Raw genomic sequence first — 15,579 nt, 5'->3', positions numbered from 1 at the left:
CTCAGTCTTAAAATGCTAGAGAATATTTGATGTAGAGTTTATTGAATTAAAATTAAAAATATGCTATCAGAACTGTTCCTTGGTGACCTGTATGTCGTGGAGAATTATGATGACTTGACTGTAGCTTGCAACTAATTACAACTCATAAAGTATCTTAGAGATATGCCATCAAAATGTGCTCACTTTCTTCCTTCTTTTACAATGAAGATTAGGAGGAACCTATTTTAAATGATCTAATATTGATTTATTAGAATCATGTAATCTTGACAGATAAATAGATCAAATACAAAACTTCAGCAATTCTTCTTTTATGATATTTATATTTCTCTGTCCCCATGCAGAGTAAACATAGTGGGCAAATTTATGCCTAAGGAAACCAGGGATGAATCTGAATAAGAAGTGGTTGGGCACTTTCAGCTCCACCTAAGTACAAAGAGCAAAAAGAGAAAAAATGAGAATCAGCATTGCCTCAGTTTTGCCAGTAAAGACATCTCTCAAAAGATACAGCTAAAATTAGACAAGTTGTAGAATATCATATGCAGAGCACGTCTGAAAGGTAATTATTTGGAGTGTCACTGCAAAAACCTTTACATGTTTAATTAGCTACAAGAACCTTCATATATATTTGATCAGATTTATAAAAAGATTTTTCTCTCTAAAGTAATAGATATAAAAATAAGTGCTGCAACCAGACAATGAAGTTTTGAATATATGTAACTCAGGATAGCATTGGGTTAAACTGTTCTGGCTGTTTGTTTTCTCACGTTTTAGGAGAATTAATTGTCCTAAAAGCTCATGCATCTTCTTCCATGGAAAACACGGATCCAGAAACCTTAAATAAAGAGCTTTCCTGGGAAAGCAAGTTCACCGAGGCGTTAACGAGGGCCCCAAGCCTTCTGCCTGGTGCACAACAGGTTGCTCCATCCCTTTAGTCCTGGGGAGGTTCATGTGGGAGCACGGCTCCGCTGCGTGATGAGCTACCGGGGACCTCAGAGCTGGCCACCAGCAAGCGCACCGGGTCCTCCAGGCTTCTTAGTTAAAAGATACGCATTGCTCCAGCTGCAGCTATTGATAAACAGCTTCTGCAACACCAGGAGCCACACATGGGATAGATACGCTGTGATGTTATATATATTGGTAACCGGTAAGTCGGTCTCATTCAGTCAATAAACTCTACCTCCCCTAGACACAAGGTGATCGCCGGAACAAATTTATGGCCAGAGCACTGAGGGGGTTACGTGCTGACACCGCACCAGCGCGTTTAACCATATTCTCGGTGAGGCATAGGCTTGTTTTTAAAGGAAATGACTGAAGATTGTATACAAACAGATGCACAAGTCAGGTAATGAAGCCAACCCTGGGTGCGCAGACCTCCACGATGCATTCCAGAGCAAAGAGCAGGTGACAGCGAGGCAAACTGCGTTTTCATTTGCAAACCGGCGGCCCCAGGCGCTCTACCCCGAGGCAGCGGCACAGAAGAAGTTGGGGAGATGCCGCCCAGCCGCCGGCTCTGCCCTCCCCGCGGGGACACCGCCACAGCGGCTCCCGCCCGCCCCTCGGAGCCCCCCGCGGCGGGACCCCGGGGCCGGAGCCGGGAGCCCCTCAGCGGGGGGACCCCGCAGCCCCCCGGGGCCGCCGGGAGGCGCCTGCGCGCTGCGGCCGCTCGGTGCCGGCCCCGCGCCTGGCGCCGCCCGCAGCCCGCCGGCGGCCGCTGCCTATTTTAGTCACAGCGCCGGGACGGGGCCGCCGCGGGGCCGGGGGACGGGACGGGACCGGCCGGGACGGCGCCTGCCGCCGGGGGCTGCGGGGAGCGACCCCGCTCCGTCCGTCCCGTCTGGCCCGTCCCGAACCGTCCCGAAGCGGCGGGGAGACTTTGCCGAGGGCGCCCGGCAGGGGGCCCGGGGACAGGTAAGGGGCCGGGCACCGGGCACCGGGCACCGGGCACAGCGGGCGCTGCCCTCGGGCGAGCCGTCGGGGCGGGCGGCAGGCGCGGCGCTGCCGGGGGTCGCGTCCCCGGTCCCCGTCCCCGTCCCCGGCTTCGGAGGAGCGCGGCTCGCCCCAGAACCGCCTCCTGCCGGGAGGGCGGTGTGCGAGCGCAGCCGGCCCCCGAGCGCCTGGGTTCGGCCTGGGTAACGAGGCGAAGAGCTTCGCGTCGCCTCCAAAATGCCGCCTTCGGTGGCACGTTGCCTCGCTCGTCCTCTCCCGAGAGGTCTGCCCGAAATAAGGCTCCTCGTCCTATGTATATAGCAGGTTTGGGGGGTATTTCCTATGAAGCGTGGCTTCTGGTTTCCCTGGGGGTGCGGACGCAGCCTGTTTAGCCAGTGTCCAACTCGGGAACTGTCCGGGCTTCCACAAAATCAGCTCGGGGGCCAGAGACTCCTTCAGCTTTCCCTCGGTTTGCCTCATTGACTGCGGTTGCTTGATTCTGCTCTCTCCCCGTCACCAAACGGCAAGAAGAGATGAACCCTGAAATTAAGATCTGTTTTGTATGTGCAGTTGTTTCTTCACAACGGAACATCTACAGAAGATACAAAACACATTTTTTTTTTTCCCCCAAGCTATAATATTTTTTTCCAAACATATTTTTCCAAACCGTCATGTTTTACCACAGTTTCTTCAGCTGTTCCGTAAAGCTTTGTGTGCATTTAGGCTGTCAGTCACTTTATGGGCAAACATTTGATGTAGCTGATCTCGTGTAATACTGCATCACGGACCACCTGGCAGTGTTATAAAGATGTCATTGATGAAATCTGGCTTCCAGAAATCGGGCTGCGTGCCACTCTGTTGATTAATAGCAATATGGTTGTGTATGCACAAGTAAAAATACCTTCACTGACCACGGTGAAGTAAGAAATGGTCTCCATGTCCGCAGAACTGTTGCTGTTCGGGCTTTGCACAAAGTTCTGCGCAGTGCCAGTTAATAAACTAGATAAATTCCAAGTGGGTGTTTTTAAGAAAGTGTCTTGCTTGCAAAATAGCAAGTACGCTGTAATAAGGAGAATAGATGTTAAAACAGAATGAAGTACGATACTGGTTAATTCTGAAGGCAAATTTTGTTGCAGGAAAACCTTTTGTGATTAAAGTTGAGAATAAAGTTTATTAAGGATTCAAGAAAAGGCTTGTTAGCTGAAACTGCATTTAATCATCGCGTTAAGTGTGCAGGCTCTTCAGAGATGAGATTTTATTTTACCACAAAAGCGTGCTACACAGCCTCGCAAAAGTGAACTGGGATCGGTGCCGCTGGGTGAGCACGTAGTGCATGTCATTGGGTACGCCTCTGCTGCTCAGACAAAGCCTGCTATTGTGTGGCGAGCACAGCCTCAGTTTGTGATGAGGTTGCTCTATGAGACTGAGAGTATTCGGACTCGCCTAGGTGGAAGAGTGATGAAAGTGGTGCTAAGCCAGTGCTCTGGGCACGCTGCTGTTTTGCGGCGCAGTTTTGCATGTAAAGCCACGTGACGCTTGCCCCAGTAAAGCACAAACTGGACTGGTCACTCATAACCCTGAGCCCTCCAGTAGAGATAAATAATTTCAGCAGCTCTGCTACCTTGGACCATTTCCCTCTGTTTTATATACAGTGTTTCATGACTCAGCGTGCTGTGTATCTGTTCGAATGCATGGTTGATGGCACTGCTCCGTAATCCGGTTTTACGTCCAGGTGTAGTGTGATGAAGCGAGCCCCTGTGTTTATTTCTTTTTTGGGAAACGAGGTTCGTGTCACGTGGCTGGTTACAGGGGAATGCATTCCCGGCCAAAGGCACTGCTGCACCGCACAAACTCACTCACGCTGAAGTCTGCAGGGTTCAGCCGTAGTTCATTAGCACAGTTTTAAAGCGCTTGTGAAATACGCCTTGTGGTTGTTTCCTCTGTTATTAATTTAAAAGTCGAACCGTAGAAAATCTTAAACTTGTGCTTCACTTGGGTGTATTTATTAGAAAACGCAATAAAACAGAACCACTGAATTATTACTTGTCCAGTGCCGTTCAGCAGCATACAAGTCTTGCACAAATCTGTGCAAGTGCCAGCAATCTATAGTTAAAATGTAAAATTTTTCCAACTGCCCTTCCATATTCATGTTTCCTAGGAGCTGAAGAGCTTAGGAAAAAAAAAAAAAGAGAGAGAAAGGAGGGGAAATTATTTGTCATGAATACCACATGTACTTACTTTTCATCAGTTCTGATTCAGATTGGAAGAAAATCTGTCATTTCTTCCATGTCAGATACCATCTAGAGCAAAAAATAGACAGCATCCTCAGTACTGGCTTTGCAGCCACAGAGGATTGCACTGTATATTTTACAGTGATAAACGAGCAATCGTTCAAGTACTGTAATCTGTGTATAGTAGGCTGGTCTTTAAATATTTAAAGACTAAATAATAGCGGCTTCGCTGTATGCAGTGCTCCTAATGAACCTTAAACTACTCTGTGTTGCTGTGGGTTTTCTCCCTCTCCCTCGCAGCCCTCCCCCCTCGCCCCCCAGCTTTTTTCCACTTCTAGAAAGGACTAGTGAGGATTTATCTGAGCCAAGCGTAAGCAGCAGCAGGCCTTTCCAGCCGCGCAGAACCAGCTGAATGAACCCCGAGCCCCGCCGAAGGGCCCCTGTGGGAGCGCTCCGCCTCGCAAATGGCGGCCCCGCGGCCCCGCTCAGCCCCACAGCGGCCGGGCCCAGGTGCCGGGGGCCTGCAGCCACCAGCCTCCAGTGCCCGCCTGAGCCCCTGGGTGCCATAGCGAGGTGGCAGCCGACTGATGGCCGCTTCTGGTTGACAGCTGTGACCGCGGGAGCCTAAATTCTGCCAGGCTGGAGCAGGGTTTGGGCCCAGAAAAGCCCCACTTGGCGGCACTGAAACGCTTGGAAGTGCCCCAGCTGCTTGTTTGGGTCCGGCAGGCCAGGCAGGGATGAGACACAGGATGCCTTCCTCAGCCCAAGGGAGTGCAAATCCATCATCCCTGCTCCCACGGGGAGCCCTGAGGGACGCGGGGCGGCTCACGCGGGTGGGTCGCTCCCTGCCCGTCCTGCTGGAGCTGTGGTGGTGCGCAGGAAAGGGACCGAGACAGGGAGAACCGTGCTGCAGGCGCTCTTCATGCTGTGATGAGGGCGCTCACCTGGAAAGTGGGATCCTGAGGCTTGGATGCCAGCTGCATGTATCATGTTAAAGCATTTAGTGGTAAAAGGTCCCGTTCTTCGGGAAACATTGCCACAGGGAGGGATTCTGGCTCCACGCGGATGAAAGCTTCTGCTAGAGGGTCTACATGAGGAATAATTTCAGAGACCTACCTGTGTTTGGTGCTTTCTGTTGTGTAAAGTAGTTATGTAGTTGGTATCTAAGGTAGGCTTCTAGATTTCACTAGCTAGACCAGCTACACAGCTTTGTAGTCATCATTTGCACATCATTGCAATCATCTAGTCTGACTTTCAGTAGAACAAAAAATGGAATTAGAGTAAATCGGTTCATTTTTTTACTAATAGCATATCCAGATTTGTTTTAGGTGTCAGTCAGAATCCTGATTTCTTTAATTTCATAAATTCTTTTCATAAGCAAAGGGAATTTTCAAAGTCATTCCAATGATTAAGTTTTCTACCTATACTTGCATATCCTTGCGATCTGAGTATATCTAGTTTTACAGTGACTGGTTATCTTGGTAGTTTTGTCTTTCGGATCAGGTAGTCCTTTTCTTCCTCATCCTTCTTCCTCCTCATTCTACCTCCTAAATAGATGTTATCAGTTGTGATGAAGTTACTGTAGCCTTCTCCACATTGCGGAGGCTGCATTTTCTTGGGAAAACAGTGTTTTCCGGTATTATAGTTACTGCTTTCTCTAGGATAGAGACACTCACGAAGTGTAAGGTAAGCTGGGATGTGAGCTTGTGGTGTTAGTTGCTGTCCTGATTGCTGTATGCATGTTTCAGGGGCTGTTTATCACTGAAAGCAGCGTGTTTCTCTGCCCATACTTGCCTGTGGGTGCGCAGCCATGCCTGTCTGTAGGTGCCTGGCTCCTCGGCGCACTGTTACGAGTTAGAGACTGCACTGCAATCCGGAGTTTGGTCATCTCAGTCCCTGTGGGCATCTAACCCTACGTGAGCAACCGCTGAAGGAAATTAGCTGGGGGAAAGCGTGCTACTTAAACAACCATCAAGAGAAATGCGTGGCAGTAGCGGAGCAGAGAGTGTTTTCCAGAAACCTAATGGAACTGGAAGAAAGCGATACGTTGATAGACCTGCTGAACAAAGCGCTGTTGCATTATGTTGGAGGAAGTACTTGCTAAAATTAATGAGCAGCTTCTCTTCATATGCCTAAAAGACGGCCAGACGGGATGAAATGTCCCAGCCTGGGTGGGATGCTCAGGGCTCAGCCCTCTGGAAGCCGGGGCCATGGGGTGCGCCTCTCCTGGCTCGGGGAGACCCCAGCTCCCGTCTGTATGGCTGGGGCAGGTGCTGTGACTGCAGATCCAGTCTGCACCGTAGATGGCTAAAATAGTCACGACAAAGCCTGCTAAACGCAGCACAATCTCCCTTTGAACATAGAAATGTATATGCTGGAACATCTTCCCTTTTGGTGGCGAGGCTGTAGCCAGCAATGCGGGTCAGCCGGGCTGGTTGCAGGGTCAGCATGTGCAGCTCCACCTCTGGCCAGCTTGTACAGTGCGCATCCTGAGGGCTTCCTGCCCCAGTACAGAGGGTGAGACAGCAAAGGAGCAGGGCCTTCCAGCTCCGGACAGCTTCACTTTTGACTAAATTAAAAAGACGAAAGAGAAGACTTGCTTGTGGCCTCAGGTGGTTTGGGTCTCCTTGGTTTTTGTTTCAGAAATGATCGTGACTCAAACGCAGTAACTAGCACTCAGTGCTTCTCAGAATTGACTTTTGGGTCGTCGATGGCAAATACGGGGTGAAGCACGTGGTTCTCAAGTAAATTGCAATTTACGTAATCGGTATTTCTCTGTGGGAATGCTGCAGTGAATGGGGGAAATGCCCATTTCAGGAGATCATACAATGTGCCTGCAAATTCCAACATAATCATTCTGCTTTGGCTATTTTAATATTCTGTTCATACGAAGTTTTCAGTTGCTGGCTAGCACTTATCTTAGAGAATATACTTGAGCTGCTCCATTTACTGCCTTGAAGCTGCAGCAAACCCCTTAATTTTATCTCTGTCTGAGGACAGCTTAGTCCTTTCAGAAAAGCTGTCGGTTGTTGCAAGTCCTTGCCGCTGAATGTTGCTCCCATCTCCAGTCAGGGCTGATTTTTCTCCACGTTTGGGAAGGAAAGACTTGTGGTGGGGTAAAACACCCAGAAACCTTTCAGCAGTCCCACCTGTGCTCACGGGGTATGGCTTCTTTCTGGGCTGGGAGATCTCGTCCGGGCATCTCTGGCTCCAGCAGCCCGCAGCCACCACGTCTGTGTTATTCTGAGCGTGGTAGCCACGTAGCTGGGGCAGCAGCAAGGCTTGGGGACACACCTGTGTGTCAGGTTTTTTTTTCCTCTGGAAGGGAAAGAGTAAAAAGTACCAGACGTTTATGTGGGGAAGATGATGCAGTTCTCCACGTTCTCCCTGCCATGCCTGCAGTAGGCGAACGGATTAATTACAGTGACTGGCCTGAAGCCCTGCAGAGTGTAAATCCTGGACTTACAGGAACTCTTAAAAAAAAAAAAAGCAAATGTGAAAGGCCTTATCTAGCGTTAAATATCAGTCAGAATTTAAAAATAATTCTTTGCTTAGGTCCATCCATACTATTCCCTCTGCTCAGTTAATACTTCCTAAGAAAAACTGTCAACAATTTTTGGCTTGCAAATCTTAGGTACTTTCTCGATTCAAATAAGTGAATCCCCTCTTTCTGCCTGTAGTTTACCTGCAGTAAGCATGGCTGCTCTTCGCCATAGCCCTGAGAAAGCAGCTGCATCGAGCAGTCGTCTTCTCCGGTGTTTCCAGAGGGTTTGTTTTTTGCCTGCCTGACTCCAGTAGCTCGGGAGAGTGCTGTGTTGGTGAGGCTGTGCTCTGTGCTAATGTTTGCCCTCCTCGTGTCTGGATGGAGAGAGGTCCTCTGCAGCCTGGGTGGTGCTGTAGCACAGTACTTTACCATGAATGTTCCCGTTGTGCACAACTTCTGAAAGAAAGGGGAATTTTGCATGCAGTGGTTTAGATGTAAATGTCCCGTTCCAAAAATAACCAGTTATAAATACAGGACGTTTTTTCAGGGGCTTTGTTTCTGTGTATGGTGACCCTCTATCTGTGTCCCAGTGGTACGCTGTTCTCCCGGGTGTCTTTTTGACCCATCTTGTCACAAGCAGATGTTTTACAGCAATGCTCTGAGCTGTAGTGCCGGTGGGCTGCGAATGCTGTAAGTGGATTGGAAATTGGGCATAAATTTTGTGAAATTATTGCAATGTCATGCAACTTTTCATGAAAAAAGATGTAGGAAATGGAAGGTAGATTGCAGTACAAATCCACGTTTATCTTGGTGTCATGTGCGCTGTTCCCATGTAACATCTCAGTCGTGATCCCATTCAAAACACTGAATTTTGTGTAGAAGGTAGGATCTTGATGACAACTTGTTGGAGCAAAATGTTGGCAATGGAAAAGTATTAACAGTAACCTGAAATCACTGTTACCAGTGATGGTATTTCAAAAGAACAGAAACTCGTGCAGCTGACTTTGCCAGTGCAGTGGAAAAGCTGAGTGGATTCAGAACTGGAGGCCTGCAAACTGCTTGTCCTGCAGTTACTTTACTTTCTTTCCATTCAGAAATCTTACCCCTTGGTCACAGAAGTGCTACCTAAAATTCCCAGCACTCTTACCATGCCTAGGAACCTGCGTTGAGGCCAGCTGGTTCTGAACTTCCATCCTCCAAGGGCTAAATCCTGTACCCAGGGGGAATCTTGTGTCGATTCTGTTGGCAGAAAAGGGTGTTTGGGTAAAGAGACAAGCACTAAAGCTTGTAGCTACAAAGTACCTCGTTCTTGGGACGCTGCTTCTTCCACCAAAGTAGGATATAGAGCACCTCGAATTTGGAAAGGTTCCTTTCTCTTTAGCTGTGACATTTTGATGGGTCAGTGAGTTCCCTGTCCTACTCCCAAAGCGGGAGAGGTCTCCTCCTAACCTTTTCTTCTAAACTGCCTCCTGGTTGTTCAGGATGTTGTGTCTTTACCCAGCATTAATGTTTTTGAATTACGGAGTTAATGTTGAATTTTGAATAAGCTTAAAGGAAGTAAAGCTGTAGCAGCTAGGAAGTGTAGTATCATAGAATCACAGAATAACCAAGTTGGAAAGGACCCACAAGGATCATCGAGTCCGACTCCTGGTACGGCTTTGCTCTATGAATTTCTTAGATCGGTTCACTGTAAAAGAAAAAAGAAAAGCACTGAAAGCCTTGCTGAACAATACTGGGTGCTTCACTGCAGCAATAGTACTTCTTTTAACTGTTGGTGTCTGTGGCTCTTGAAAAAAAAAAGTAGCTGCCTTTGATATTCTAGAGAATCCAATAATTTAGATAGCAAGATTATGTTAGCTTCCCTGCTGTTCTTCCAGGAAAAGAAACAGACATTGAAGACCTTGGTGGGTTTCAGTTCTGATTACATTACTGAAAGGTTTAGGTTCTGGCTTTGCACTTTCTACTGCTTCTAATCTCACAGTGAAATATTTATTTTTGCTTTAAAAGAGAGACAAAGAAAGCTGGGCTTGATTTTATTTATTTGTTTTGCTTTTGTGCTTTTTTTCATGTTTTTCAGTTGTGTGTCTTAAGTTTTATTAAACTCTTAAGAATACATTGTAATATGGTAAAAAGTAGACTTTAACATTTTACAGTGTTGAACAATAAAATTGTAGCCCTTAGCATGAAATTATGTAAAGTAGAACTTTGGACTGTTGTAAAACAGCTCTATAAATGCCTTTTGAGAAGTATTTTGCAGGATGACTTGCTTCACGTCCTAATAGCACAATCTGTGTAAAGCTGCCTTTAAATTTCATAGTCTTCCTTATACATGACAGCTTTTTGCTGTCCATCCTTGAAGCAGAAAAGAGCATCCCCCAGGATGCTTGGGTTTCCCTTATTGGGATGTTTGGGAACGTAGCTTGCCATCTCCAGGGATGGCTTGGCCGAGCTCATGAACGATAGCAGAAGGGCAAAGAGGGGAAGGGAATGGTTTGACCGAAATCCAGAATGACATGGAGGAAGTGGGCAAGGGACAAAAGTTCATCGTCTCTTCTTCCCAAAGGAGGTAGGGCATTAGATGGGGCTCGCAGGCAGCAGGTTCAGGACCAGAAAATGCAACCATTTTCTCAGCAGTTAGGCTGCGGACAGACTTGTCACGGGATGCCCTGGATGTTATGTACAGGTTTACGTGGATTCAGTGGCAATTTGACAGGCTCCTGCAGTCTTTGTGTGTACAAAAACATGATCTTCACTAGAGTGATTATTAAGGTTTGATCCTGGAATCGTAGGGTTACAGGGGAAATTGAGTGATTGTAATGCAGTCTGCGGTTTTAGACAATAAAAGCTTTGATCAAGTTTAATTGATGAAAATCATTTTATAAGTAATTCGTCTTTTCTTCACTTGTCCAGATCAGATAAAACTACAGATGACACGGCCAAAGTCAAGACAACGCACGAACTGATGAGAAACAACATTGCCTTCTGAGAACATTAGCTTCCTAGTTGCTGGAAATCCTAAGTGCAACTTTACTACCAAAAGAGACCCTGACATTATGTGATCATTGAGCAGAGTTTGCAAGAATGGAAAAGCAAAGGACCCCACTGGCTGTATCACATAAATAACAATTTCAGAGATTCAGCTGAATCGAAAAATTAGTCCAGCCATGGGAGAAAATGCAAGTTTTTGGGAGAGCTTGATATATGCACATCCTACGTGCGCCACCTGGAAGCAAGAGGCAGAGGGATCTATCTACCACCTAGCTAGTATTCTCTTTGTTGTTGGCTTCATGGGTGGAAGTGGATTCTTTGGGCTTCTCTATGTCTTCAGTTTGCTTGGATTGGGCTTTCTCTGCTCTTCTGTTTGGGCTTGGCTGGATGTCTGTGCTGCTGATATATTCTCCTGGAATTTTATACTGTTTGCTATATGCTTCGTACAGTTCATTTATGTTACCTATCAAGTTCGGAGTGTTTCCTTTGACAAAGAATTCCAGGAACTCTACAGTGCTCTCTTCCAGCCTCTGGGAATTTCCTTAACTGTTTATAGGAAGATTGTCTTGTGCTGTGATGCAGAAGTGGTTACCCTGGAGAAGGAGCACTGTTACGCTATGCAAGGCAAAACACCTATTGATAAACTCTCCTTGCTTGTATCAGGCAGGTTGGTATCCGTTTGTTTGGACTTACTTACTGCAAATATCTTCCCCACCCCTTCTTGAAAATGAAAGCAAAAATGCCTCATTTGTGTATTGTTTGTTCATTTTCCAGTACAGTAGATTAAATATTAATGCAAGTAATATAAATATTGATGGGCTAAATACACTTGTCTAGGACAGCACTAGCATAGAAACGCTAAGCATAAAATCTGTAATAGCTTAAAGAAAAGCATCTTAAGTCATCCTTATTCAGAGCCCTGTATCATAGCACTTAACATGTTAGGCAGATAAAGGGACCAAACGTAGTCTTCAGGCTACATTTTGCTGTCTATCACCTAGCCGATGAACAAAGCATCTTTCTTTGTTTTTTTTGTTGTTTTTTTTTTTCTCTGCTAATATCATCTGAAGCAGGACTAAAATGTAGTTATGAAACTGAATATACTGAGGTAAACACAGTTTAATAGAGTGTGTTGACTTTGTTATTAGATTGTGCTTGGCTGCTTTCTGGGGGCTGGGAGAAGGGAGGGAATTAGGGAGAGGAGGTCGGATAGCACCCTTCCAGGGCAGTGGGACGTAGCTGGGTCCTATCCAGACCTGCATAGCTGACTCTACAGTTACTGTGTGCTGTGACCCTTCATTAGACCCTGAGGCAGTAAATCCATCTGCTCGTGTCCCTGCTTACCAGAGACCCGCCTAGCAACCTTGCTGATGCTTTCCTGAGGGGAAATACTCGCTGGCATACTGCATGCAGAGTGGTTCCAGGCCACCACGAGGGTAGATGGGATACCCAGCACTGATGGCTGTGGTCTGGGCTTGATGGGACACTTTGTAGGTGCGTTTTGGCAGCCTGCTTGCATGGACAGAAGGAACCCGTGAGCAGCTTGAAATTCAGCTGGTTTAGTACTACTGGCAGTGAGCAATACGGATCGTAAGCAGTTAGCTTTGCTGAAACCCGAGTTTGGAGCATTCTTGGGAGCTGTCTAGAAGGCACCATGTGGAGGTTGCTTTTGGTCATGGTCATAGCGAAGGGGAGGCGTCCAGCCTTCTGCATGCCCAGCTGCTCAGTCACCATGCAGGGAATTCCTGTTAGGCTCCTTCACGCAGTGTAGGGCTGCTGCTTGCGCTTTTGCAAGGAATGCTGATCTTGGTGTAGAGCAGATGTAAAAAGGGGACACCTACAGCTTGCTTCGAGGTTCAAACGAACATTTCCTGCTCCTGGCCTTCAAACTTAAATATGGCTTTAGAAAAAAGTTCAAAGCAAAGTTTTCTTTAGCATCTGCAGAAGGCCACGCAGAGATGCTATATGTCCATCCTGGCTCCTGGCTCCAGAGACAGTTGTTATGTGGCAATTTAATTCCTCTTCAACACAGAGCCCTGCATAACACGTGGCACGGGGAACTCCCACACCACGCTCCCTGCCTTTGCCACTTTGTTCCCTCCAAAATGCGTGTTTGCCATACCTGTGGCTTTCAAGCGGAGGAGGCAACCGGTGCTATGAGCATTGATCTTTCACCTCGCAAGCGCACGCTAGCCTTTTCATGACCAAGCTTGCTTGTTGCTACACAGACCTGCCCAGAGAGGATAGCATGACCTGAAAAAGTTTGAATTTCAGCCGCACAATTGCCTTGTATTCTCACTCCACTAGTCTGATCCAGCTGGGTTCAAAAAATATGATGAGGGTAGTGTTGGCCAGTGGTTGGTTGTTCATGCTATCAAACCTACATTTGAACTCCTCACCTAGCAGAAATAACACACTGTTGTTGCAGTCGTTGCTGCTGTACACATAGTACTAACAAATTAACACATCTTATCTCGGTAGGATCAGAGTGACAGTTGATGGGGAGTTTCTGCATTATATTTTTCCTCTTCAATTTCTGGATTCTCCTGAATGGGATTCACTGAGGCCCACAGAAGAGGGAATTTTCCAGGTAAAAGTGGAGGTTTTTTTTGAGTACTAGAAAAAATGCTCAAGTACTAATTGGTTTGGAAATAACTTCCTTTACTTGTGGGTGTTGTTTGTGAAATCAAACATCTGGCACTCCGCTGTTTTGGGGAGGGATGTCCTCTACCCATTGGACTGGTCATGCTGTTTGTATCCTCTTTCTGTTTGCAGCTCGTTGTTATGACAAACGAGCTTTTCCTAAAAGCTAATCCGAGAGGTAGACTCTTGTTTGCTGTGCTAAAATAGCTAAAATACCTGAGAAACCACGCATGTCCACAGGAGATGCTTTACCCACACCCACAGGAGGTGAAATTCAGAGGATGCCGGCAGGGAGCCTAGTGCCTGCAGTACAGTGAGGGGCACGGCGTCCATCCAGGCTGCCACCCTGTAACCCGTGAGCCACTGCACTGCTGTCCCTTGGCAGGCTTCGGGGTGACAAGCTGGCCCCTTCTGGTGCCGGGCCAGTGGCATTTGTAGAGAGCTTTCTTTAGACCTGCCTCGCCAGCGTCAGCTGCTGAGAGCAGAGTAGGGGTGCGCGGAGCCAAAGCAGGGCATGCCAGCGTCCCGCTCCCCGCTTCGGCTGCTGTGCCCGATCGTCCTCCTCACCACAGCCAGCGAGGCCTGGTCGGGGGCATCCCCTCCCCGTCACCCCTCTCGCTTGCCTTTTGCAGCCTCGCACAGCTCTCTAGCTGGATTAAACCGGCTTTAGCTGCAGGAGATGCAACGAAACATCAGAATTAGCTAATTTTAATTTTCTGTTCTATAGGTAACGCTTACAGCAGAGACAGATTGTCGATATGTGGCCTGGAGGAGAAAGAAGCTGTACTTGCTGTTTGCTAAGCACCGTTTCATCTCACGCCTCTTCTCAATTTTAATCGGGAGCGACATTGCCGAAAAACTGTATGCTCTGAACGACAGGGTGCACGTGGGGAAGGGGTTTAGGTACGACATTCGCTTGCCAAACTTCTACCACGTTTCGCTCCCTGAGACGCCCCCGGTGCCGCCTCCGCGCCGCCTGCAGAGGAGGTCCCCCGGGCGGCTGCGGCCGGGGGTCCCAAACTGCAACTCCTCCAGGAAGCAATAGCGGGGAGGAACGTGCTCCCCTGATCATTCCCAAAGCCCCCCCGAGCACAAAGAGGGGACGTGGCGGAGCGGGAGGATGAAGCAGAATGAGACGTAGTGACGCCAAAACTGACTGAGAAGTGCCATTTACTTTAGCCGAAGTAGCTTGAATTCTCCCTGTAGAGCCAGCTGGTTGGCTTGTGCATTCTGACTACTTGTGCAATATGTTTAGTTTCTGTGGGTTCTTCTGTTAGCCTTCTTACTTTGGGAGGAAAACAAATCACGATAGGCTGAAGTTTTATTGTAATCGTGGTGGCCTCTGTGTTGTGTTAAAAACAAAGCAAAACGAAAAACCCAACACAGTATCTGTGTTTATACTTTCTCAAAATTACTTGCCAGTAATGAAATGCACAGTTCTACCTTAATGCAAACAAGTAAGCTGTCTTCAAAGCACAGCAACCTGCTTGTAACATTCGATTTATGCCATGTGAACCTTGTCTCAATTAACATGAAGAATATTACAGGAAGAGACTAATTGTATTGTTCTTCTTTTTGAAGAAGTGATTTTGAAATGCACAGCAAGATTCTTAAAGCAAACAAACAAGAGAAAACAACAAATCCTGTCCCACGAGTGATTGCTTTCTCTCAGGCTGTCCTGAAAGGACATTGTGTGAAAACAAACGTCAGTGTAATTGCTGGCACTGGAGAAGTAACGCAGCTACAATTGCTGCAAATACATGCTAGGGAAATGATTGTGCAGTGTTTCTAACAGAACGTAATGCTACAGAACCTGGACTTCCAAGGTGTAAGTGCCATTCACAACATGTACAATAAATATTGTTAATCAATCAACTGCCAAACCATTGGAGTTTGTTTTACAATATCCTTTTTAGCCAGGTTTGTCAGGTAGAAATTAATTAAGAAACAGCTGCAGCTACAAATACCATCTTTAGCTGAAGCATTCCTGTTTAGCTTCCAGAGTCACTTCTCTGTGCCTATGAAATTCTTGATTTAAAAAGTATTCTCTCTGAAAATCGGTTTTAATAACATAAGGGAGCACCAGCTCAAGCTTCAGTGGGAGAAAGCTGATTTTGAACCTTGAGGTCACTGTGCCTTTGGGGGGAAGTGTTTGAATGTCTTTTCTAACTCACCTTCCAGATGCATGCCAATAATCAGAAAATAAGAAGCATTACTATTTTATGAGACCATATTGCTGCTTGATAGATCTTGAGATAGATCACATTTTTAATATTTAAAATCCAAAATTGCTGGACTGTTTGGTAG

At 47.0% G+C, this 15,579-nt stretch overlaps 1 protein-coding gene across 1 annotated transcript; it reads left to right on the top strand.

Annotated features, from left to right (window-relative positions):
• The first annotated feature begins 1,730 nt into the window (after positions 1 to 1,730).
• POPDC3 (popeye domain cAMP effector 3) lies at positions 1,731 to 15,155 on the top strand. Its single transcript, XM_083831376.1, has 4 exons — positions 1,731 to 1,908; positions 10,552 to 11,296; positions 13,111 to 13,219; positions 14,000 to 15,155. The coding sequence occupies exons 2-4, from the start codon at positions 10,806 to 10,808 to the stop codon at positions 14,315 to 14,317; spliced, it is 918 nt and encodes a 305-aa protein (XP_083687502.1). The 5' UTR covers positions 1,731 to 1,908; positions 10,552 to 10,805; the 3' UTR covers positions 14,318 to 15,155.
• Positions 15,156 to 15,579: the final 424 nt, after the last annotated feature.

This window comes from Anser anser, assembly GCF_964211835.1.
Source record: "Anser anser genome assembly, chromosome: 3".
NCBI lineage: Eukaryota > Metazoa > Chordata > Aves > Anseriformes > Anatidae > Anser > Anser anser.
The sequence above is the reverse complement of the archived record's forward strand: the minus strand, read 5'-3'. Positions and strand labels throughout refer to the sequence as shown.